A 25463-nucleotide genomic window follows, 5' to 3' on the forward strand; every position below is an offset into this window, starting at 1 on the left:
TTTCCCTGTATGTACCCGGATCAGTCCAGACTGATAGGTTATGCCTCCTTTCCAGCAGACGGAGACAGAGAAAAACCTCTTAACGTGGTGTGCCACCTGTGTCCCTCCAATATTTCTCTGTCTCCAGCAGACGAAGGTGGCAGAACCTGTGGTCGTCTAGTTTAAAAGAAAAGTATTTCAGGGGTTTTCTCTTTTGTTCTGTTTTTTTGTTACCTAGGCTAGATCAATTTTTTTTTGAAACAGAAAAAAAAAGAGATATAGAAACAGATCAGCTGATCATCCCAGTGGGGGGTGGAGGTCCTATCTGGACCATCCCCTCCGGTTGTATGTAGGTCGAGCTAGGGGTTGGTGGCCCAGTAGCTCGTTGACCCGGTGGAGACTGAATTGTGTAGAGGTGAGTACCGGTGGTCCGGTCCCTCCCTTTAACTTCCCAGGGACGCTTAATTCCTCTGGAGGGCCGGTTTAAAAAAAAAAAAAAGTAAAAAAGGAGAAGCAGTACAGGCAGCGGCATTGGGATTACTTCTCTGCCGCTTCTTCTTCCAGATCTGTGCAGCGATCATGCCTCCCTCCCGCCATGCCACATATGACGCGATGTCGGGCCTACTGGGAGTCAGCAACCCGGCTCTCCCGAGATGGCCTCTGTTCGGGCTGACTCCCCGGAGGGGAGGGTCCTTTGGCGGTTGTAGGGACATCTGTGACTGGTGTCTGCGGTGCAGGTTATCAAGCAGCTTCTCGGAAGTGCCAGCCGTTCCCGCTGAGCGCGGGAACGGTGGCCAACTTGGATCCTTTGCCTAATGCGGGAACGCAGGCAACGGAGGGGAGGGATGTGCTGCCTCCGCTTTCCCCTCCCGATTTGAGCCCTGAGGCCCCCCAGGACCCCTTCTTGCAGCCATAGCAGCCTCCAGACGATCTCCTGATCCCCCAAGGGGGCGTTTCCAGGAACAGGCCCCTTATACAGCTGACTTTGTGCTGTTGATGCACAAAGCGTATTTGTCCAGCCTGTCCCAGCATGGTGAGCCAGTTATGCCAGGGCCAGGTTCTCAGGGCTCAGGTCCTCCTCCTCTGAAGGTTCCCAGGCTGGCAGAGCCACAGGATGCTATGAAAATTTGCACTTTTACAGATCAGGGGGACCAGGGACATTCAGATCCGCCAGATATTCTCTCGGACCCGCCGGATACCCCGGCTGCAGGCCAGAAACACTACATTCCAGTGGAGAGGGACAATCCGTGGGTGCTCCGTCTATTCCGGAGGGACGAGCTGGAGCCGCTTATTCCGCATGTCCTAGCCGAGCTGGGAATAGCGCCCCCTCAGGAGGTCCCAAGTGATGGTATGGTGGACCCGGTCTTGGCAGGCTTGCGTGCGCTGGCTGAGACTTTCCCTTTTCATCCGATGCTTCTGCAGCTCATGCTGTTTGAGTGGGATACTCGGAAGGGAGCCTACGAATGGGGCAGGTGATGGATAAGCTTTATCCGCTGCTTGAGGATTCCTTGGAGCTATGCAAATTTCCGAAGGTAGATGCTTCAGTGTCAGCTGTCACCAAGAGGACGACTATCCCGGTCGCAGGAGCGGCTGCTCTTAAAGATCTACAGGATTGGAAGCTTGAACTTCACCTCTAGGATTTTTGAGGTTTCAGCCCTTGGGGTCTGGGCGGCTGTGTGTAGCAGTCTCATGCAGTGAGCGAGCCTGAGATGGGTTCAGCAACTCATCAATGCTAGGGATCTTTCTCCTCCAGAAGCTGAGCAGGCGGAACACTTGGAGGCTGTGGTGGCGTATGGCGCTGATGCCTTATATGACCTTCTCCGGGTCTCCTCCCGGACCATGGTATCAGCAGTCTCGGCCAGAAGGCTGCTCTGGCTCCGCAACTGGTCAGCTGACTCCTCGTCAAAATCCCAGTTGGGGATGCTCCCTTTCAAGGGTAAGTTCTTATTTGGAGAAGATTTGGAACAACTGATCACATCTTTGGGAGAAAACAAGCTGCATAAGCTCCCAGGAGACAGGCCCAAGGGATCCAGGAATTTTTCTCTCTCGCGCTTGTTTGAGGTCAGCGCAGTTTCTGTCAGAATAGGCCTCCTGTAGGCAGAGACTCCCTTCTGCAAGATTGCAGGCTTAGATTCACTCCTTTCGCAGCCGCAGACCCTTCCGGGATGGGGTCTCTCAGAGATCTTCGGGATCCAAGTCTGCACTATGAGATAGCACCGATACATTCCCCGGTTCCCAGAATAGGGGGTCGTCTCTCCCTGTTTTATGAGGAATGGGTCAAGATCACGTCAGACCAGTGGGTTCTAAGCATCATAGAACATGGTTACTCTTTAGAGTTTGCTCGTCCAGAGAAGAAACAAGTGGTACGGCAGACCCTCCGCAGGCTGGAAGATCTGGGAGCCATCCTGCCTATTCCCTCTGAAGAGTGCCGGACGGGCCTATACTCTATTTTGTGGTCCCAAAAAAGGAGGGGTCGTTCCGTCCGATTCTGGACCTAAAGAAGGTCAACAAAGCCCTCAAGTTTCCGCATTTCCGCATGGAGACTCTACGGTAATCGCTGCGATGCGCAAAGGGGAATATTTGGCTTCCCTGGATTTGACAGAGGCGTATCTTCATATTCTGATTTGCAAGGATCATCAGAGGTTCCTGCGGTTCATGATCCTTGGGAAACATTATCAATTCCGAGCCCTCCCATTCGGGTTGGCGACCGCCCCCCGTTCCTTCACCAAGGTGATGGTCGTGGTGGCGGCTGCCCTCCTTCAGGAGGGGGTCGTGGTTCACCCGTATCTCGACGACCAGCTCATTTGGACGACCTCTGCCGACTGGCGGTCCAAAGAGTACTGCGTCTTCTCCACTCCCTCGGTTGGGTTGTCAAGTATACCAAGAGCAACCTGCAGCCTTCCCAAGTCCTGGAATTTTTGGGAGCATGCTTCGATACTCGGGTCAGCAAGGTTTCTCTCACAGAGGAGCGCATGGACAAGCTAATGGCTCAGGTTCAGCATCTATTGTCTCTGCCAGTTCCCAGAGTCTGGGATTATCTTCAGGTGCTTGGTTCTATGGCGTCAACTCTGGCATTGGTACCTTGGGCTCATATGCGGCCATTACAGAGAGCTTTGCTTTCCCACTGGGAACCAATTTTGGAGGAGTTCTACAACCCTTTGCCATTCCCGGAGTTCACCAGAGCCAGCCTGCATTGGTGGTTGGTCCTCGACCACCTTCAGCAAGGAGTGGATCTCGAGGTGCCTCAGTGGCTGATCGTGACCACGGATGCTAGTCTTTCCGGATGTGGGGCAGTGTGCCAGTTTGGCTCAGGGTCAGTGGTTGCGGGAGCAAGCGAAATGGTCTATCAATTGCCTGGAAACGAGAGCGGTGTTCTTGGTGTTGCGGAGGTTTCTCCCATTGGTCCACCATTGAGCAGTGTGGGTTCTGTCTGTCAATGCAACAACAGTGGTCTACATCAATTGTCAAGGGAATGAAGAGTCGGCAGGTGGCCCCCAAGGTGGCAAATTGATGGCCTGGTTGGAGCGCCGTCTGGCTCACCTACAGGCCTCCCAAATAGCTGGAGCCAACAATGTGCAAGCGGACTTCCTAAGTTGTCGGTGTCTAGATCCCGGAGAGTGGGAGTTGTCCGAAGAAGCGATGGTGCTCATCTCTTGCCGGTGGGGTGTCCCACATCTAGACTTAATGGCGACCAGGGAAAATGCGAAAGCTCCACGATTCTTCAGTCGAAGAAGAGAACACGGGGCGGAAGGAGTAGATGCCCTAGTCCTTCCATGGCCATGCGTGCTGCTCTACGTCTTTCCACTCTGGCCTCTTGTGGGAAAAGTTATCAGAAGGATAGAGGTTCACCCGGGAATGGTTATCTTAGTCGCTCCGGAATGGCCCCAGAGACCATGGTTTGCGGTGGACGGTCCTCTTCGCCTCGGACATCTTCCAAACCACCTGCGGCAGGGTCTGGTATTTTTCGAGCAGGTGGATCGCTTTTGTCTAGCGGCCTGGCTTTTGAGAGGAGGAGATTGAGGAAGAAAGGATATCTGGAGGTGGTCATTTCCACCCTCCTTCAGGCACGTAAGCCCTCTACCTCTCTTACCTACGTACAGGTCTGGAAGATTTTTGATTCCTGGTGTTGCAAGCAAGGGCTCTCCTCCCATCATGCTTCGATAGCTCAGTTCCTGGCCTTTCTACAGAAAGAGTTAAGCATGGGATAATCCTTCGATTCCCTACAGGTACAGGTCGCAGCTCTGGGCTGCCTGAGGGGTCGCATTGACAGGGCAACTTTGGCAGCTCATTCCGATGTGGTTCATTTTCTGAACGGCGCGAAATACCTGAATCCCCCTGTCCATCCCGTTTGCCCTTCTTGGAGTCTCAATCTTGTGCTACGGGTGTTGTGTGAGCCTCCCTTCGAGCCCCTCAAGCAGGCTACCTTAAAAGATTTAACTCAAGACGGTATTCTTGGTGGCAATCTGCTCGGCACAAAGGGTCTTGGAGATTCAAGCATTGCCCTGACGGGAACCTTTCCTGCGTTTTTCCGATTCCGGGATATCGCTCAGAACGGTTCTTTCTTTTCTTCCGAAAGTCATTTCGGCCTTCCACATAAACCAGTCTGTGGAACTTTTTTTCTGGGCTTAGATCGAGAGGCTCCTCACTCTAGTGAATTGCGTCGTCTTGATGTCAAGCGGGAGCTCTTGCGGTACCTTGAAGCCACTAATGATTTTCGGGTGTCGGATCGTCTGTTTGTGTTGTGGAGCGGCCCCACCAAGGGTCATAAAGCATCCAAAACTACGATTGCCTGGTGGCTGAAAGAGGAGATAGCTTCTGCTTATTTTATTTATTTAACAGCTTTTAATATACCGACGTTTGTAGGACACATCACGCCGGTTTAAAAATAACTCAAAGAAGGAGGAAATATTTGTTGCGGGTGGCCCGTTCCAGAAGGACTTAGAGTGCATTCTTTCCGTTCGCAAGCGGCTTCCTGGGCTGAGAGCCAGTCCGTATCGCCGCAAGAAATTTGCAGGGCGGCGACTTGGAAGTCGCTACACACTTTTGCAAAGCATTATCGGCTGGATGTCCAAGCTCCAGTTTTTGGAAGTTTTGGGAGTAAGGTCATTCGAGCGGGACTCTCCAGGTCCCACCCTACTTAGGGAAGCTTTGGTACATCCCATCAGTTTGGACTGATCTGGGTACGTACAGGGAAAGGAAAATTGGTTCTTACCTGCTAATTTTCGTTCCTGTAGTACCATGGATCAGTCCAGACGCCTGCCCAGGATCTATTTTATTGAGAGTCCGCTCTATTGCTTTTTCGATTACTTTCTTCTTTTCACAGAGATGTTTGCAGAATCTTACAGTCACCGGAAGTCTCGGTTGAAGAATTTACTCGGTGTATATAGTTATATTTATATGCTTGCTTGTTCTATTCGTTGGTGTAATCTTGTTTTAATCTGCTTTGATATTCGTGATACTGAAGGGACGCAAGTGGCACACTGTGTTAAGAGGGGTGCCCTTCAAGTTTTTCTCTGTCTCCATCTGCTGGAAAGGAGGCATAACCCATCAGTCTGGACTGATCCGTGGTACTACAGGAAAGAAAATTAGCAGGTAAGAACCAATTTTCCTTTTCCAGAGTTCAGCTGAAGTAACATATGTATTATCAGTTTGGGAAGGCCTAAGAGGTTCATGTACAAAAGGGTGTAATCTAATATTTTGGCCTGGGCTGTGTTGCCCTGTAATTATGTAGATTTTTCTTAAACTTATGACTGTATCTTGAGTTACTAAAGAGGTCTGACGTACAGTTTCATGCTACCATGGATGAAAATTACACAGCTGTGGTACGAAGTGGATAATATCCGGTACTATAGCCAAGATAACTAAATTGACATTTTTTGTTTCAATTTAGGCAAATGATCGTTTGACGTCTGGTGAAATAACACAAGATGAATTCCTTGTTGTGGCCCATCAGATTCGACAGCTGTTCCAGTATCAGGAAGAAAAAAACAGATATACATGGGATAGCCCTACAGAAGAAAATAAAAGTGGATTAAAGAAGAAGCCTCTTTTGTCAAATGCAGAATTAACTTATTATGAGCATAAAGCTACATTGAGAAGAACCCAAGTGCAACCTGCATTTCAAAGGTCTGACCATCCAGAGGGCGATGATTTTTTTGACTACAATAGGGAAGATATTGTGCTGTCTGGAAGAGAAAGTGACCATGGCAAAAGTAAACATGGTGGTAGAACTGGTGGAGGCCAGTTTGATCGAAAAGAACCCTGGAATGAAAGGTCAAGACGGCATTCTCCTTTGACTGGTAATAGACCCTATGTAGATAATCTTCCACATGCAAATCGTAGAAGAATTGATAGAGACTCTGCTAAAGGGACAAGAAGTAGTAAAAACTATGATCAAAGAGGACCTTTTGAGACTTGGGTAGATAAAAACGATGAATTCAGAAATTCACACAGACATCCAGGAAGAAGTGCATCAGATTTCCAGGCAGCTGACCGAGAAGGAGATGAGTTTTGTGACTTTGATGATGAAGAAAAGCAGAAGTTTGGACAAGGTGGTATGTTGCCTGCTTTCATTAAGTAACTTGATTATCTTTTTTTTTTTTTTTTAAATTTATAAATCTTAATTGTTTTGAAGCATGCTAATAACTTTATTTTAAATTTAAGGTGTAAGAGAGGAACAGAGACCTCCATTCAATGAACGCTTTTTGCACAAGAGACCGCGATATGAAGACATTGACAAGGCTACTTATTCAGAAAGTCCAGGATCCAAGTTTGCATCCCAGGATGGAAATCAAAAATTAGGTGTATTAACGGAAGAAGTCAGACCACTGTTGGATGGTCCTCAAAGACAACCTGGTACAAGAGGAGATGGACAGACCAATAAAGTTCTTGAAGGAACTTCTAATCTTAGTTCTACAAGTGATGAACCAGCTGGCCAAACTTGTATGAGATTTGAGGGTGTGCAAGGACAGCCAGTGGGTCCACAGAGGTTTGAAGGGGGACAGCCAGTGGGACTGCAGCGCTTTGAGGGGACTCCTGGGCAGCAAGTTGGTCTGCAACGTTTTGAGGGTGTGCCAGCGCAGCCTGGAGCACTCCAGCGCTTTGAAGGGGCTCCTGGTCAACAAGTTGGGCTGCAACGATTTGAAGGAACACCTGGGCAGCCAGTGGCACCACAGCGCTTTGAGGGGGCCCCAGGGCAACCAGTGGGACCTCAGCGTTTTGAGGGGGCACCAGGACAACCAGTGGGACCACAGCGCTTTGAGGGAGCACCGGGGCAACCAGCAGGGCCACAGCGCTTTGAGGGAGCTCCGGGGCAACCAGCAGGGCCGCAGCGCTTTGAGGGGGCACCGGGGCAACCAGTGGGACCACAGCGCTTTGAGGGTGCGCCAGGACAGCCAGTGGGACCGCAGCGCTTTGATGGGGCACTGGGGCAACCAGGAGGCCCCCAGCGCTTTGAGGGGGCACCAGGGCAACCAGGAGGCCCCCAGCGCTTTGAGGGGGCACCAGGGCAACCAGGAGGGCCGCAGCGCTTTGATGGTGTTCCAGGGCAACCAGGAGGGCCGCAGCGCTTTGAAGGGGCACCCGGGCAACCAGGAGGACCGCAGCGGTTTGAGGGGATGCCTGGGCAACCAGGAGGACCGCAACGGTTTGAGGGGGCACCCGGGCAACCAGGAGGACCACAGCGGTTTGAGGGGGTGCCCGGGCAACCAGGAGGGCCGCAGCGGTTTGAGGGGGCACCAAGGCAGCCAGTGGTGCCGCAACGTTTTGATGGAGCGCCTGGACAGTCAATGGGACCTCAGCGCTTTGAGGGGGTGCCGGGACAGCCGGTGGGGCCGCAGCGCTTTGAGGGGGCGCCGGGGCAACCAGTGGGGCCACAGCGCTTTGAGGGGGCGCCGGGGCAACCGGTGGGGCCGCAGCGCTTTGAGGGGGTGCCGGGGCAACCAGTGGGACCTCAGCGCTTTGAGGTTACGCCAGGACAGTCCATGGGGCCACAGCGCTTTGAGGGGGTGCCAGGACAGCCAGTGGGACCGCAGCGCTTTGAGGGGGTGCCAGGACAGCCAGTGGGTCCACAGCGCTTTGAGGGAGCGCCGGGACAAGCAATGGGGCCGCAGCGCTTTGAAGGGGCGCCGGGACAGCCAATGGGGCCGCAGCGCTTTGAAGGAGCGCCGGGGCAGCCAATGGGGCCCCAGCGCTTTGAGGGAGCGCCGGGGCAGCCAATTGGGCCCCAGCGCTTTGAAGGAGCGCCGGGACAGCCAATGGGGCCCCAGCGCTTTGAGGGTGCCCAAGGACAGCCAGTGGGGATGCAAAGGTTTGAAGGCATGCCAGGACAGCCAGTTGCACCTCAGAGGTTTGAAGGACCATCTGGCCCAAGATTTGATATTCACCAAGCCCTTCGATTTGAAAGTGGGCCTAGCACGCAAGCTGTTCAGAGGTTTGAAGGTCCTATGTGCCAGACTGGTCCACGATTTGAAGGTTCTCATGTTAACAGATTTGACGGTCAACCTACTCAGCCATCTCTCTTGCCAAGATTTGATGGATTACATGGACAACCTTGCCAAAGATTTGACAGACCACTTGGCCAACAGACTCCTCCAAGATTTGATGGACCAGTGGTTCAGCAAGTTCAACCAAGATTTGATACTGTTGTTCCTCAACGGTTTGATGGCCCACAGCACCAGCAAACAAATAGATTTGATATTTCTCTTGGGCTTCAAGGCCCAAGGTTTGAAAATGTAGTTGCGCATCCCGCCCCAAGGCTTGATACACCACCCTACGGTCAAACTGGTCCATTTAGTGAGTCACCAAACACTGTCTTTAATGGTCCATCTCAAGGTATACAATTTCAGGGATCAAACTTTAATGGGCCACCTGTCCCTGGGGTTCAGAATTTTCCTAATACACTCAACAGACCATCTGGACATTATTTTGATGATAAGAACCTTCAGGGTCCTCCATTTGGAAACTTCAGTAGTCTTCCAACTTCTTTGCCAGTTGGAAATATTCAACCTCAGCAGGTAAGAAGCCTTTTTTTTTTTTTTTTTTTAAACATTACATTTTTCACCTATCTTAATCCTAACTGAAGTCCTTTAATGAGGCATTGCCTCCGTTGACTTCATTGTTGCCCTTTGGATTCTCTCCTGCCAGGTTTTTTCTTTAGAAGCCATGATTGATTTTCTTTGGCATGAGCAAAGGGCATAAAACTCTTTCTGATTGCTTTTGCTAATGGTTCATATAATTGGGAGGTTGGGATCTAAAGACTATATGTGGTAAATAATATGTATGTTGCAGGTGACTGAGTATGGCTACCTAAGCAGATTAATTTTGTGCATGTATTTTAATTTGTTATAAATGTTTGGCTCAAAACAGAATTTATTTTTTGTATACTGCAAGTCCATCCATTCAAAGGGGTGATACAAAACATCCAACAAAAATATTTATTAGTTGCCTGGAACCAAGCTCTAGGTTACTTAGAATAATTAGACATTCATAAAGACACAAAATCACAGACAAACATCCAATTCATTCATTAAAAACAGGCCAGCACTTTTAGCATAAGTAAATTAAAACAAAAAAAAAGCCTGAAAGAGAGAGGTTTAGGCAAAGCTTTGAACATTTTTGTGCATGAAATCAAGCGAGTTCCAAACTGTTAGTACAGCTACTGAAAAAACTTTCTTCCGAGTTTCTGCCAGGTTTGCCATACTTATGGATGGAGCATCTAGAAGGCTGCTTTGAAAAGATCATAGAACAGAAGTTTGTAAATCCCCATTATAAAACTGGCTGAAGGTATACAACATAAAACACAATACAAAAAAGTAATATGATCAACAGTACAAAATTATAAACAATCTTGCAACTGATAAAATCAAACTGACCTTCCCTCCCCTCATTAGATTATGGTCATGCAACAGTAGTTACTGTTAAGTGAGACCAATTCATAGAAGCACTGCCTTGAAAAGCCAATCTTTCAGCTGATGTGAAGCTATTAAATAATGCAGTTCCTTTTCAGCCAGCCAGATTAGTTTAGATACATGGGTTTATGCTCCCCTAACAGCAGATGGAAACAAAAAACAGATTTGTTAATGTCACCCCATATAGGATCCCATGCTGACTTAAGCCTCCCAGTGTTTTTTTATTTTTAGTGTTCCCCAGTGGCTGTTGTATTTATTTATTTTTATTTAAAAACTTTTCTATACGTCACTAAGTTATATACCATCGCAACGGTTTACAAATAGGCACATAGACTAAGGTATGTAATATAGGCTATCGTACATTCTAACAGGTGCCAGTAAAGTTCGGTTACAATTTCATAAATAAAATCAATATTTGAGCAAGGTTGGTCTAGTCCAGGTATATTATTGAGTTGCTATCTCTTTGAGATATTACTTCTTAAATGTAGGATTGAATAAAATCATTCTCATCTGCGTTTCCGTGTACTTTCATTCTCTACCCTCCAGACTCTTTAGTGAAGGCTTTTTTAAAGAGCCATGTTTTTAAATTTTTCTTAAAAGTTTTGAGATTATTCTGTAATCTGAGTTCAGGGGGCATCGTGTTCCATAGTATGGGCCCAGCCAATGATAAAGCCCTTTCTCTCACTTGGGTTAGTTTTGCTGACTTTACTGAAGGGATTGTTAGTAGTGCTTTGCTGAGCGGAGGTTTCTTTGTGGGACGTGTACTCGTAAGGCTGTGTTTAGCCAGTCTGCTTTTTTATCATATATTAGTTTTTGTAAGGTACATAAAGCCTTGTATTTTATCCTGTATTCGATGGGCAACCAATGTAAGTCTGCTAGAGTTTGTTATATGGGGTCTCCTCTTTTTTTCCCGTCAGTATTCTGGCTGCAGAATTTTGAAGTATCTGGAGTGGTCTTATTGATGTGCTTGGGAGTCCTAGTAAGAGTGCATTGCAGTAGTCAGTGCTGGAAAAGATAAGTGTTTGTAATACTGTTCTGAAGTGGGCAGGTGTGAGTAATGGTTTCAATCTTCTGAAGATCATAAGTTTTGCATAGCCTTCTCTTACTTTTATAGATATGTGTTGCTTTAGGTTGATTTCTGGGTCCATTATTATTCCCAGATTCCTTACTTTTTCGGCTAGCTCAATTGTCTGGTTATTTCTTAGAGTTATCGGTATATGAATGATTTCTGTATGTTTTCTCTCAAGGTGAAGGAATTCAGTTTTGTCATTGTTGATAACCAGTTCCATTTGGTTTAGTAGTTGTTTAATTATGTCTTGGTACATGTTAGCTAGACTTAGTGTTTTTTTCAATTGTGTCGTCTATTGGTAGAATTAATTGAATATCGTCTGCGTAAATGTAATGTATTATCTCTAGGCCTGCCAGCAGGGGATCTGTTGTTGCAGGGTTCACTGATTCCCAAGGATTGTTGTGAACTGGTCATTGAAAGGGATTTGCTTGACTAAGGAGTATCCCTATGGAGTGATATCCACTTGGTTGCAGGCCTGGATTAGATCCATTTCTATAGCTTTAGGTAGGGAGTGGATGATTTTGAAACTTGATGGGCCAAGAGAAAGTTTGACAAAGTTCTGGTTTCTTTTGATCCCGACATTTTTTAGTTGGGTCTAGAATAGAGTTTGGCAATAAATTTCTCACAGGACAAGCAGGATGGTTGTCCTCACAAATGGGTGACATCGAGGATGGAGCCCACCACGGAAAACTTCTGTCAAAGTTTAAACAGAACTTTGACTGGCCCCTACTGGGCATGCCCAGCAAGGCACTGACCCTGCAGCCAGCAGGGGTCTCCCTTCAGTCTTCTTTTTTCCGCGCAGCAGTTGCCACGCGGTGAAAGGAGCTCTCTAACCACGTTCCTGACAGGAATTTGGAAGTTAATTTCCTAAGAAAATTTGCCCCTCAGGGGTCTCCCTTCGACAAATTTTTAGTCATCTTACGGAACCCGGTAAGTTTTTTGCCTTTTTCCATCGACTACCGTCGATTTTGGCCCTTGAGGCCTGTTGGCACTTACCGATCCCCAGCCTTAATTTTGGCTTCAGGCCATGGCAACGGGGTTCCGCCGTTGTCTGGATTGTACCCGGACTATGTCCATCACAGACCCCCACAGGGTTTGTGTAATGTGTTTGGGTAGTGAGCATGATGTCCTGACTTGCACCAAATGTGCCTTAATGACACCCAAGGGTCGCAAAGCCAGGATGGAGAAGATGGGGCTCCTCTTCCATGCACCTACCCCAACGCCATCGATAGCATCGACGTCATCGGAACCGGCACCGTCGAAGTTGTACCATCATCGTCAACCCTCCGGTGACCGTCCGCCATCGATCGCTTCTCGGCCGTCGACTCCCGTCCCTTCCCCGGATGGGCGAGGGGATCGGAAGGAAAAGCACCGCCATCGACGGCACAAGTCTCGGCCTGTCGAGGATCCACAGCCATCGACCTCTGCTCAAGCCGAGCCACCGACAAAGAAGCCGCGAACAGACCGGACACCCTCCACGTCTCGTTCGCCGGCATCGAGGAAACCCTCACCCTCCCGGGGTGCGGGGGCCGTGATCCCACCGGTTACGGTGGTCCCTCCGGCCCTGCCTCAGCCTCCCTCTCCCGTCGAGCCGGGTATGAACTGGACCGGGCAGAACTGGACCGGGCAGAACTGGACCGGCTGGTCCAGGAGGCCATCGAGAAAGCGATGAAGAAATTGCAACCTCCATCGGCACCGTCTCCGGCACCGGTTCCAGTGCCGCCCCCGACACCGGCACCGGCTTCGCCACCGAGGAGGGAACCGACCACCGAGCCGTTGATACAAGCGCTAGCACCGCTACTGAGCCGCATGGAGGCGCTCCTGACGGCCCTTCCATCGGTGATTCCAGTACCATCGACAACACCACCGTCTCCGACTGGATTTTCATCGGCAGGAGAAACACCGTTCCGGATTCCCCCTTCCGGGGTGGTTCCATCGGTGCCTTCTGGTATATCTCCACCGATATATCCTTCGGTTCCATCCATTCCACGCCAGGCACCGATTCCATCGGCAGCACCGAAGCCATCGATGCCATTTCTGGTTCCACCTACGGCACCGATTCCACCTCGGTTTCCATCGATGCCTTCAGAGCCTCAGCCAGGTCCATCAGGACTACAAGCCCCGCTTGATCCCTACGATACCTGGGGTGATGATGATGATACATCTTCTGACACAGATTTGCCTTCACCACCATCTCCTACAGAGAGTAGAAAAAGATCTCCTCCTGAGGATCTATCTTTCATTAATTTTGTGAAAGAGATGTCAGAAGTTGTACCTTTTCAACTACAATCTGAAACTGATGACAGACACCAGATGATGGAACTCCTTCAATTTCTGGATGCTCCAAAAATCATCGCTTCCATCCCTATACACCAGGTGTTTTTGGATCTGCTCAAGAAAAACTGGGAATCTCCTTCATCAGTGTCACCAGTTAACAAAAAAGCTGACTCCACCTACCTTGTCCAGTCAGCACCAGGTTTCCAAAAACCTCAACTGGATCATCGCTCTGTTGTGGTTGAGTCCGCGCAGAAGAAGGCCAAGCGTCTTAAGCCACACTCTTCTACCCCACCTACCAGGGACAACAAGTTCCTCGATAGTGTTGGACGGAAAGTCTATCATGGAGCTATGTTGATTTCACGCATAGCTTCATATCAACTTTACATGACTCAGTACAACAGAGCCATCCTTAAGCAGATACAAGACTATGCTGACACGTTGCCAGACCAATACCAACCGCAGCTTCAAGCCCTTCTTCACAAGGGATTTGAGGCAGGGAAGCACGAGATTAGGACTGCCTACGACATATTCGATGCTTCCACAAAAGTTTCAGCCACAGCCATCTCAGCCAGACGTTGGGCTTGGTTAAAATCATCCAACCTTCGCCCAGAAGTTCAAGATCGTCTTGCTGATTTACCCTGCTTAGGCGATAATTTGTTTGGAGAGCAAATTCAGCAGATTGTGGCGGAGTTAAAAGACCACCATGAGACGTTAAAACAACTCTCATCTGTCCCACCTGAGCTGACCTCCAAGCAACCACAAAAGAAAGACTCTAAGAAGTCATTCTTTCGACCACGCCGTTATTACCCTCCATCGGCGAGGCCTCGTCCAGCTCGATCCTCTACTAGGCCTCAACCGCGTCAGCCTAGGAAGCAAAGGCCTACTGTAGCCCCTCCTCCTGGGCCTGCGGCTGGCCTTTGACTCCCCTGTAGGGAACACATGCCAAACCCCTCTTCCGGACATCCCTGTAGGAGGTCGACTGTACCATTTTCTACAACCTTGGTTGCAGATCACCTCAGATCAGTGGGTGCTAACAATTATCGCACAGGGTTACCACCTCAACTTCATAACTCTTCCGGCAGACTCCCCGCCTCTTCAAGCGTGGAGTCTATCCACCCATTTGGCTCATTTACAACAGGAAGTATCCCTTCTTCTGCAATCAAATGCTATAGAACCCGTTCCTCCCTCTCAACGAGGCAAGGGATTCTATTCCAGATACTTCCTAATACCAAAGAAATCAGGGGGACTACGTCCCATTTTGGACCTTCGAGCCCTCAACAAATACCTTCAAAAAGAGAAGTTCAAAATGGTAACCCTAGGCACGCTGCTCCTTCTGCTACAAAGAGGGGATTGGCTGTGCTCTCTCGACCTCAAGGACACTTATACCCACATTGCGATCACACAATCCCATCGCAAATATCTGCGGTTTCTAGTAGGCCACGACCATTATCAATACCGTGTCCTCCCTTTCGGTCTAGCTTCTGCCCCACGAGTCTTTACCAAATGTCTCGTAGTGGTAGCAGCATTCCTAAGGAAGGAAGGTGTCCACGTCTACCCATACCTGGACGATTGGCTAATCAGGGCCTCCAGCCAACAGATAGCTCAATCCTCCCTAAAATTGACTATTCAAACACTCCTTTCCTTAGGGTTTCTCGTCAATTACGAGAAATCTTGCTTAGTCCCGTCTCAAACCTTATCCTTCATTGGAGCAGACTTGGACACCTTACAGGCAAAGGCTTACCTTCCTCTTCAGAGGGTCCACACCCTAATATCCCTGGCTCGCCAGCTCCAGTCTCAGAACACTGCCACGGCTCGCCAGTTCCTCATTCTCCTAGGGCACATGGCATCCTCGGTTCAAGTCACTCCCATGACCCGACTAGCCATGAGAGTAACACAATGGACTCTACGACACCAATGGCTTCAAGCTTTTCAGCCTCTGTCCTCCATAGTCACAGTCACACAAGCGCTGCGCCTATCCTTAACCTGGTGGACGACTCAGGTCAACCTCCTTCAGGGCTTACCCTTTCTTCCACCGGATCCGCAAGTAATCCTAACCACCGACGCTTCTCACATCGGTTGGGGAGCCCATGTGGACGACTTTCAGACCCAAGGGTTATGGTCCAAAGAGGAAGCCGAACACCAGATCAATTTCCTGGAACTTCGAGCAATCCGCTATGCGCTCCGCACTTTCAAAGATCATCTCTTTCATCAGATAATCTTAATCCAGACGGACAACCAAGTGGCCATGTGGTACATAAACAAGCAGGGAGGCACAGGCTCCTTCCTTCTGTGTCAGGAAGCTGCGCAGATCTGGGCGGAAGCCCTCTCCCACTCCATGTACCTCAGGGCCACTTACCTGCCGGGAGTAGACAATGTATTGGCAGACCAGCTGAGCCGTGTCTTCCAACCACACGAGTGGTCACTCGATCCTCTGGTAGCGACCTCTCTGTTTCACAAGTGGGGTTCTCCCCGCATAGACCTCTTTGCGTCCCCTCAGAACCACAAAGTGGACGATTACTGCTCTCTCATTCGGAGCCAACACTCTCGGCCGAGGGATGCATTCTCCCTCAAGTGGACATCCGGTCTGCTCTATGCATTCCCTCCACTCCCTCTTGTGTCAAAGACTCTCGTGAAGCTACGCCAGGACGGAGGAACCATGATCCTGATAGCACCTTACTGGCCACGCCAAGTATGGTTTCCAATACTCCAGGATCTCTCCATCCGCAGGCACATTCCTCTGGGAAAGGACCCGCATCTGCTCACTCAAAACGACGGATGCCTCCTCCATCCCAACCTCCAAGCTTTGTCCCTGACGGCATGGATGTTGAAAGGTTAGTCCTTCAGCCTTTCAACCTTTCAGATTCCGTTTCTCGGGTCCTGATAGCTTCACGAAAGCCTTCCACAAGAAAGTCTTACTCATACAAATGGAAAAGGTACACATCATGGTGCACTTCTCAGTCCCTTGATCCCCTTTCCTGTCCAATCTCCAAATTCTTGGACTATTTATGGCATCTCTCTGACTCAGGTCTTAAAACCTCTTCTATCAGAATGCATGTCAGTGCGGTAGCCGCCTTCCATAAGGGTATTGGGGGTAATCCTATTTCAGTACAACCCCTAGTAACACGCTTTCTTAAGGGCTTGCTCCATCTAAAGCCGCCCTTGCGTCCTCCGGCCCCATCCTGGGACCTTAACCTGGTTCTTGGTCGTCTTATGAAACCTCCTTTCGAACCTCTGCACTCCTGTGACTTTAAATATCTCACTTGGAAAGTGTTATTCCTTTTGGCTATTACTTCAGCTCGCAGGGTTAGTGAATTACAGGCCCTAGTTACCTATCCGCCTTACACTAAGCTACTGCAGGACCGGGCGGTACTCCGCACTCACCCTAAATTTTTACCTAAGGTAGTTTCTGAGTTTCATCTCAATCAATCCATCATACTACCTATCTTTTTTCCCAGGCCCCACTCCAACTCTGGAGAGCAGACCCTGCATACCCTAGACTGTAAACGAGCTCTAGCTTTTTACCTAGACCGTACAGTTTCCCATAGGAAGAGCACTCAATTATTCGTCTCTTTCCATCCTAATAAGTTGGGACAACCTGTGGGTAAGCAGGCTCTTTCTTCCTGGTTGGCGGACTGCATTTCTTTTTGCTATCAGCAAGCTGGCATTCCTTTTCAAGACCGTGTTAAAGCACACTCTGTGAGGGCCATGGCGACGTCAGTGGCACACCTTCGATCGGTGCCGCTTCCTGACATCTGCAAAGCTGCAACCTGGAGTTCTCTCCATACCTTTGCAGCCCATTATTGTTTGGACAAGGCTGGAAGACAGGACTCCATCTTCGGCCAGTCTGTCTTGCGTAACCTTTTTCCAACCTGATGTACCAACACCCTTCCACCTGCCCGGTAGGGTGCGGATGCCCTTTCCCAAATTTCTCCTCACTTATTGTGCCTGCTGCACACCGTTGGGTACATTTGGTGCAAGTCGGGACATCCTCAGCTCGGTACTCACCCATTTGTGAGGACAACCATCCTGCTTGTCCTGTGAGAAAGCAAATGTTGCTTACCTGATGTAACAGGTGTTCTCACAGGACAGCAGGATGTTAGTCCTCACGAAACCCGCCCGCCACCCCGCGGTGTTGGGTTTGTAGCCTGTAGCTTTGAAAATCAGACTGAAGGGAGACCCCTGCTGGCTGCAGGGTCAGTGCCTTGCTGGGCATGCCCAGTAGGGGCCAGTCAAAGTTCTGTTTAAACTTTGACAGAAGTTTTCCGTGGTGGGCTCCATCCTCGATGTCACCCATTTGTGAGGACTAACATCCTGCTGTCCTGTGAGAACACCTGTTACATCAGGTAAGCAACATTTGCTTTCCTCAAGGTTCAGGTAGTGGCTATCGCTTGTTCTAGGGGCTGATGGTTAGATTGCTGGCAGTTTGCCCAAATATTTAATGTTTACAAGGGGGGGATAGGATTATAGACAGTGCTGGGGAGGAGCCGGCTGTCGTGGTACATGTGGGCACCAATGACATAGGAAAATGTGGAAGAGAGGTTGTGGAAGTCAAATTTAGGATTTTAGGTAGGAAGCTGAAAACCAGAACCTCCAGAGTGGCATTTTCTGAAATGCTTCCTGTTCCACATGCAGGTCCCCAGAGGCCAGCAGAGCTCCAGATTTCAATGCATGGATGAGACGATGGTGCAGGGAAGAGGGATTCAGTTTTGTAAGGAACTGGGGAAACTTGGGGAAAGGAGAGACTTCTCCGAAAGGATGGGCTCCACCTTAACCAGAGTGGAACCAAGCTGCTGGCACTAACTTTCAAAAGGAGATAGAGCAGCTTTTAAACTAGAACAACGGGGAAAGCAGACAGTCACTCAACAGTGCATGGTTCAGAGAAATGTATCCTTGAAGGATACTAATGAAACAGTAGAGTTAGGGCATCCCAACAGAGAGGTTCCATTAAAAGCAAACATAGTCCATATGCCTATATGTAAAAAATCACCGAAGCTAATGATTTCCGAATTATCCCAAACAACTGAAAAGCAGGCTGTTAATACAAACAAAAAACACACTTTGAAATGTCTGTATGCCAATGCCAGAAGTCTAAGAAGTAAGATGGGAAAGTTAGAGTGTATAGCAGCAAATGATGAGATTGACATAATTGGCATCACAGAGACTTGGTGGAAGGAGGATAACCAATGGGACAGTGCTATATCAGGGTACAAATTATATCGCAATGATAGGGAGGATCAACTTGGTGGGGGTGTGGCACTTTATGTCCGAGAGGGTATAGAGTCCTACAGGATAAAGATCATACAAGAGACTAAATGCTCCTTAGAATCTATATGGGTAGAAATCCCATGTGTGTTGGGAAAGAGTATAGTGATAGGAGTATAAGAACATAAGAAATTGCCATGCTGGGTCAGACCAAGGGTCCCTCAAGCCCAGCATCCTTTTTCCAACAGAGGCCAAACCAGGCCACAAGAACCTGGCAATTACCCACACTAAGAAGATCCCATGCTACTGATGCAATTAATAGCAGTGGCTATTCCCTAAGTAAACTTGATTAATAGCCGTTAATGGACTTCTCCAAGAACTTATCCAAACCTTTTTTGAACACAGCTACACAAACTGCACTAACCACACCCTACTCCGAGCACGCCAGTTCTCCACATCCCTAACATACATAAGGATTTGGAGAGTATTCGAAGCCTGGTGCGAGGACCGCGACATCATACCATGCTCAGTCAAAATTCCTGCGATTTTGGAATCCCTGCAAAATGGACTACAGAAGGGATTGTCTTTCAACTCCATCAAGGTACAAGTGGCGGCATTGTCATGCTACGGAACCAAGAGTGAGAGCGGCAGCGCATAGCCTCTCACCCGGATGTCTCCCGCTTTCTGAAAGGAGTCGAGCAGATCCGACCACCACTAAAGTGGCTGGTGCCTCTTTGGAGCCTCAACCTGGTCCTAGATTTCTTAGCAGGAACCTCCTTCAGACCTCTTCGCGGCCTGTCTCTCCGACTATTAACATTGAAGACAGCCTTCCTGCTGGCAGTCTGTTCGGCTCGTCGTATATCCAAGCTACAAGCACTGCCCTGCCGGGAGCCGTTCCTCAGACTCACCCCGGGAACCATCCAGTTATGCACAGTTCCGTCGTTCCTCCCTAAAGTGGTGTCTCACTTCCATCTCAACCAAACCAACTCGCCAGATGAGCATAAGAATTCGGAAGAGGCTCGCAGTCTACGCCTTTACAAGTCAAGGCCCATTCCACTAGAGCCCAGGCAGTGTCCTGGGCGGAAACCAAGATGCTGTCACCTGCCGAGATCTGTCGGGCAGCGACATGGTCTTCCATCCACACCTTCTCCAGGTTTTACTGCCTGGATGTTCAGGCTCGAGAGGACACAGCATTTGCAAGGGCAGTACTAAGTGCGCCATGGGCAGCCTCCCACCTGGTTCGGGAGTAGCTTTTTTACTTCCCATTGGTCCTGAGGTCCACCCTGCTACACGCTAGGAAATGGAGAAATTACTTACCTAATAATTTCATTTTCCTTAGTGTAGACAGACTCAGCATCCCACCCACGGCTGCCATTATTCATGGAATCCTCGAGTGACATCACCGACAGCGAATGATTCACGGGTAAGCCATGCCTTTCTCCAACTAGAGCACCCATCCTACCGGGTGTCGACGCTTCTCGGTTGGGAGCACTGGCGGTCTCCAGCTATAACCAATTCAACCAGTTCAAATTAATTAAGTTAATCAAATTATAAAGTTAATCAACTTATCCAAGTTATAAAGTTAATCAAGGTATTCAAATTATTCAGTCATACATACATCCTCAAGTGATTTTCGAGGAGAATACTGAAGAGCTGCACTTCCTGCAGGGGTATATGTACTAGGGCTGACATCAGATTGAAATCTGATCCGTCTCCAACTGCTATCAGGAGTACACTATACCCATTGGTCCTGATTCCATCTGTCTACACTAAGGAAAACAAAATTATCAGGTAAGTAATTTCTCCAATTTCAATTACCCCAATATTGACTGGGTAAATGTAACATCAGGAGTCATAAAGTTCCTGGATTTAATAAACGACTGCGTCATAGAGCAATTGTTTCAGGAATCAACAAGAGAGGGAGCTATTTTAGATTTAATTCTAAATCACATGATCACTTGGCAACAGTGATCATAACATGATCAAATTTAAACTAATAACTGGAAGGGGGGCAATAAGTAAATCTGCAGCTCTAACACTAAACTTTCAAAAGGGAAACTTTGATAACATGAGGAAAATAGTTAGAAAAAAAACTGAAAGGTGCAGCTGTAAAGGTTAAAGGTGTTCAACAGGCTTGGACATTGTTTAAAAATACAATCCTAGAGGTGCAGTCCATATGTATTCCACACATTAAGAAAGGTGGAAGGAAGGCAAAGCGATTATAGTCATGGTTAAAAGGTGAGGTGAAAGAGGCTATTTTAGCCAAAAAAAAAATCCTTCAAAAATTGGAAGAAGGATCCAACTGAAGAAAATAGGATAAAACATAAGCACTGTCAAGTTAAGTGTAAAACATTGATAAGACAGACGAAGAGAGAATTTGAAATGAAGTTGGCCATAGAGGCAAAAACTCACAATAAAAACTTTTTAAAATATATCCGAAGCAAGAAACCTGTGAGGGAGTCAGTTGGACCATTAGATGACCGAGGGGTTAAAGGGGCTCTTAGGGGAAGATAAGGCCATTGCAGAAAGACTAAATTAATTCTTTGCTTCCGTGTTTACTAATGAGGATGTTGGGGAGATACCAGTTCCAGAGATGGTTTTCAGGGGTGATGAGTCAGACGAACTGAACGAAATCACTGTGTACCTGGAAGATGTAGTAGGCCAAATTGACATACTAAAGAGTAGCAAATCGCCTGGACCGGATGGTATGCATTCTAGGGTACTGAAGGAACTAAAAAATGAAATTTCTGATCAGTTAGTTAAATTTGTAACCTATCATTAAAATCATCCATTATACTTGAAGACTGGAGGGTGGCCAATGTAACCCCAATATTTAAAAAAGGCTCCAGGGGCGATCCGGGTAACTATAGACCAGTGAGCCTAAATTCAGTGCTGGGAAGAATAGTGAAACTATTATCAAGATCAAAATCGTAGAGCATATAGAAAGACATGGTTTAATGGAACACAGTCAACATGGATTTATTTATTTATTTAATATTTTTATATACCGACATTCGATCTGAGATATCACATTGGTTTACATTCAGGTACTGTAGGTATTTCCCTTTCCCCAGACGGCTTACAATCTAACCCAAGGGAAGTCTTGCCTAACAAATCTGCTTCATTTTTTTGAAGGGGTTAATAAACATGTGGATAAAAGTGAACTGGTAGATTTTGTGTATTTGGATTTTCAGAAGGCGTTTGACAAAGTCCCTCATGAGAGGCTTCTACGAAAACTAAAAATGGGATAGGAGGTGATGTCCTTTCATGGATTACAAACTGGTTAAAAGACAGGAAACAGAGTAGGATTAAGTGGTCAATTTTCTCAGTGGAAAAGGGTAAACAGTGGAGTGCCTCGGGGATCTGTACTTGGACCGGTGCTTTTCAAGATGTATATAAATGATCTGGAAAGGAATACGACGAGTCAGGTTATCAAATTTGCGGATGATACATAATTATTCAGAGTAGTTAAATCACAAGCGGACACAGGAGGACCTTGCAAGACTGGAAGATTGGGCATCCAAATGACAGATGAAATTTAATGTGGACAAGTGCAAGGTGTTGCTGTAGTTACACAATGTTAGGTTCCATATTAGGAGCTACCACCCAGGAAAAAGATCTAGGCATCATAGTGGATAATACTTTAAAATCGTCGGCTCAGTGTGCTGCAGCAGTCAAAAAAGCAAACAATTTTGGGAATTATTAGAAAGGGAATGGTTAATAAAACGGAAAATGTCATAATGCCTCTATATCGCTCCATGGTGAGACCGCACCTTGAATACTGTGTACAATTCTGGTCGCCGCATCTCAAAAAACATATAGTTGCGATGGAGAAGGTACAGAGAAGGGCAACCAGAATGATAAAGGGGATGAAACAGCTCCCCTTTGAGGAAAGGCTGAAGTGGTTAGGGCTGTTCAGCTTGGAGAAGAGATGGCTGAGGGGGGGGGATATGATAGAGGTCTTTAAGATCATGAGAGGTCTTGAACGAGTAGATGTGACTAGGTTATTTACACTTTCGAATAATAGAAGTACTAGAGGGCATTAGTCTTAAATGTGCAAGTAGCACATTTAAGACTAATCAGAGAAAATTCTTTTTCACTCAACGCACAATAAAGCTCTGGAATTTGTTTCCAGAGGATGTAGTTAGTGTAGCTGGGTTCAAAAAAGTTTTGGAGAAGTCCATTAATGACTATTAATCAAGTTTACTTAGGGAATAGCCACTGCTATTAATTGCATCAGTAGTGTGGGATCTTCTTAGTGTTTGGGTAATTGCCAGGTTCTTGTGGCCTGGTTTGACCTCTGTTGGAAACAGGATGCTGGGCTTGATGGACCCTTGGTCTGACCCAGCATGGCAATTTCTTATGATCTTATGTTCTTAAAGCATATACATCTCTGGAGAGAGCAGATTCCTTCTTGTGACATTCATGAGTCTTGGAATTCTTGTCTGTGTGAGCCCCTTCAAAGATCATCATTTAAGGGCATGGTGACAGCCTTTTAGTAGCGATCTGTTCAGCCATACAGTTTTGGAATCGCAAGCCTTTTCCTACAGGGAATTTTTTGTAAAGTCCTTGGAGGAGTTGGTGTCTAGCCACACAGCTCCTTTCCTAGCATGTAGCCAGATGGACTCAGGACCAGTGGGTTATGTGCTCTTCTGCTAGCAGATGGGAGACGGAGTCAGATTTCAAAGCTGACGTCACCCTAGATATACCTCTGCAGTGACCTCAGCTCCTCAGTATCTCTCCGTCTCCTAGCAGATGCGGACACTATCCCACACATTAGCACAGTGTTAGGAAATTACAGCAAGAAGACAAACTTTACCTTAAGAAGATGAGCTCCGCTCTCCTTCGGTGATACCTAAGGGTCCCTCACCCAGTTGAGAATTCCTCAGGTGATTTCAATATCCCTCAGAGGTGTGCCTTGAACCAGTAGCCGGTAAACCCAGCGTGGACTTAGCCCCTAGAGCGGCTGAAAGACAGCGGGTGCACGTCTGAGCGTGACGATGAAGGTAAAGCCCTCTCCCCCTGCAGCTGGAGACCGGCCCACGATCGGTAAGCGCCGAGACCAGGTAAGAGGAAAACTTTAAACTAAGGTCTCTGGGGCTCGGAGTCCCGTTCCGATTTTGAATTTCATCCGGTGAGGTAAAAGTAGCCTTGGCTGGGCTAGGTCCCAGTCTGGTGCAGGGGGTCCGGACACATGGAGCCCCTGGGGGGGGGGGGGGGGGGGCATCTTCCCTTCTCGTCCAGCGGTATGCACAGGGCAGGCCGATCAGTTGGTCTGTGCCCCCAACTTGTGCGCCTTCAACGTAGATGCGTGCACAACACTCACAGCCGTGCTTAAAGCTACACGCGCGCATTGTGCTCACTCGCATAACTGCGCGTACATTAAAGCACATTTCCTGTGTGCCTAGACATAGAGGCAAAGGCACCGGCATCCAAGAAGTCCAGATGGCACTCTCTCTTTGCACAGCCTGCCACATCAGAGCCACACAGCCTGATCTGCAGTCCTGCCTGTGTCGTCATTGTGATGAAGCCCAAGGGGGACCAAAGCCTAGTCCCTCACTGTCTGAGGATGGGTCCGGAACTACTACATATGATAGCACCCCAGAGCTGTGCAACTCCAAAACTGCTTCTCCATAAAAGGGCATCTCTGGGGTCCCAACTCCGACTCCCCCTGGGATTAACATGGACTCAGGGACCTTCTGGTTAGAATTTTTCCAGAGGCTGCAAGCCTTTGTTCAGGCGCATTCAGCCCCGGCTGCGGCCCAGGTTCAACCCCTGCCGGAAGCACAAGATCCTCCCGGCCCTGCTCTGATGCCTCGAGATAAGCCTTGCCTAACCAAGAATTTCCCTGACAGGGACCCGGACACCTCAGATGATGACGGTGGCTCTCTGGAAGAAGGAGAAATCCCTCCAGGCCTGGAACCACACAGAACCATGCTTCGCTTCTTCCACAGGGATGAATTTCCAGCCCTTGTTTCCCAGACTGTAAAGACTCTGGGTATTCCAGGCACGGATCCTATGGCCGAACCAATGAACTACCCCATCCTTGGTGTCCCTTCGTAAGGCCTCATGCTACTTCCCAATGATGGAAGCCATCCAGGAACTGATTGACCTGAAGTAGGATGATCCGGAGTTCAGCTTTAAAGGAAGTCAGGCCTTGGAAGCCTTGTACCCTCTGGAACCAGCGACCAAGGAACGCCTGTGTTTCCCGAAAATGGACGCCATGGTCTATACTGTCTCAAAGCGAACAACCATGCGCGTTGAGGGAGGGGCTGCATTGAAGGATACTCAGGATAGACGATTAATAAGCAGGCATTCGCAGCAGCAATGACACTGCAGATTGCTTCCTGCTGCGTGAGAGAGAGGCAAATAACTCCGGAACGTATACCAGTGAAACTATTGAACCTGTAGCAGCCTTCTTGATGGACGCAAGCTGAGATCTGGTGCGTTCCTCAGCCAGAGGAGTAGTCTCGGTAGTAGCGGCCAGAAGACAGTTCTTGTTGCGGAATTGGTCTGCTGACGCGACCTCTAAAGTGAATCTCACAAAAATGCCCTTTAAAGGATCTCTTATTCGGAAGCGAATAAGAGACATTAGCGAGCAAGTGGGGTGAATCTCCAGTGACTCGGCTACCAGAGGACAGGGGTAAAAGATCCCAGCGCCTCTCCCCCAGGAGAACTAGGGGCAGAGGCTCTCAACACTTTTGACCCTAGAGGAACTCTGCATTCCAGGCACCTCATCCCTCCGCAAGGTCCCAGCCCTTTCGGAACCGACAAACCAAGAGAGGAACAGGCCCGGGGGCAGGCTTCCAGCCATGCTCCCCAATGAGAATAGGCCGACCCATCCACAAGAAGAGGAAAGAGGGGGTTGACTTTCCCTCTTCTACCAACTCAGTTAGAGTTTATCTCAGTACAGTGGTGCATACCACCAAGGTGTAGATGGTATGCCCATCTCTGTACAGCCTATAGTTGTATGCTTCATGCAGGGCCTGCTTCAGTTGAAGCCTCCCCTAAGGCCTCCGCTATGTCTT

The 25463-nt window shown here is 48.4% G+C and overlaps 1 protein-coding gene across 1 annotated transcript in view; it reads left to right on the forward strand.

Annotated features, from left to right (window-relative positions):
• Window positions 1–25463, forward strand: part of PCF11 (PCF11 cleavage and polyadenylation factor subunit) — a 111930-nt gene that overhangs the window by 35614 nt on the left and 50853 nt on the right. The window contains exons 7-8 of the mRNA XM_029602222.1: window positions 5870–6533; window positions 6643–8993. Of these exons, the coding sequence (XP_029458082.1) occupies window positions 5870–6533; window positions 6643–8993 (3015 nt within the window). The remainder of the gene's footprint in view (window positions 1–5869; window positions 6534–6642; window positions 8994–25463) is intronic.

This window comes from Rhinatrema bivittatum, chromosome 5, assembly GCF_901001135.1.
Source record: "Rhinatrema bivittatum chromosome 5, aRhiBiv1.1, whole genome shotgun sequence".
In the NCBI taxonomy this organism is placed as follows: Eukaryota; Metazoa; Chordata; class Amphibia; order Gymnophiona; family Rhinatrematidae; genus Rhinatrema; species Rhinatrema bivittatum.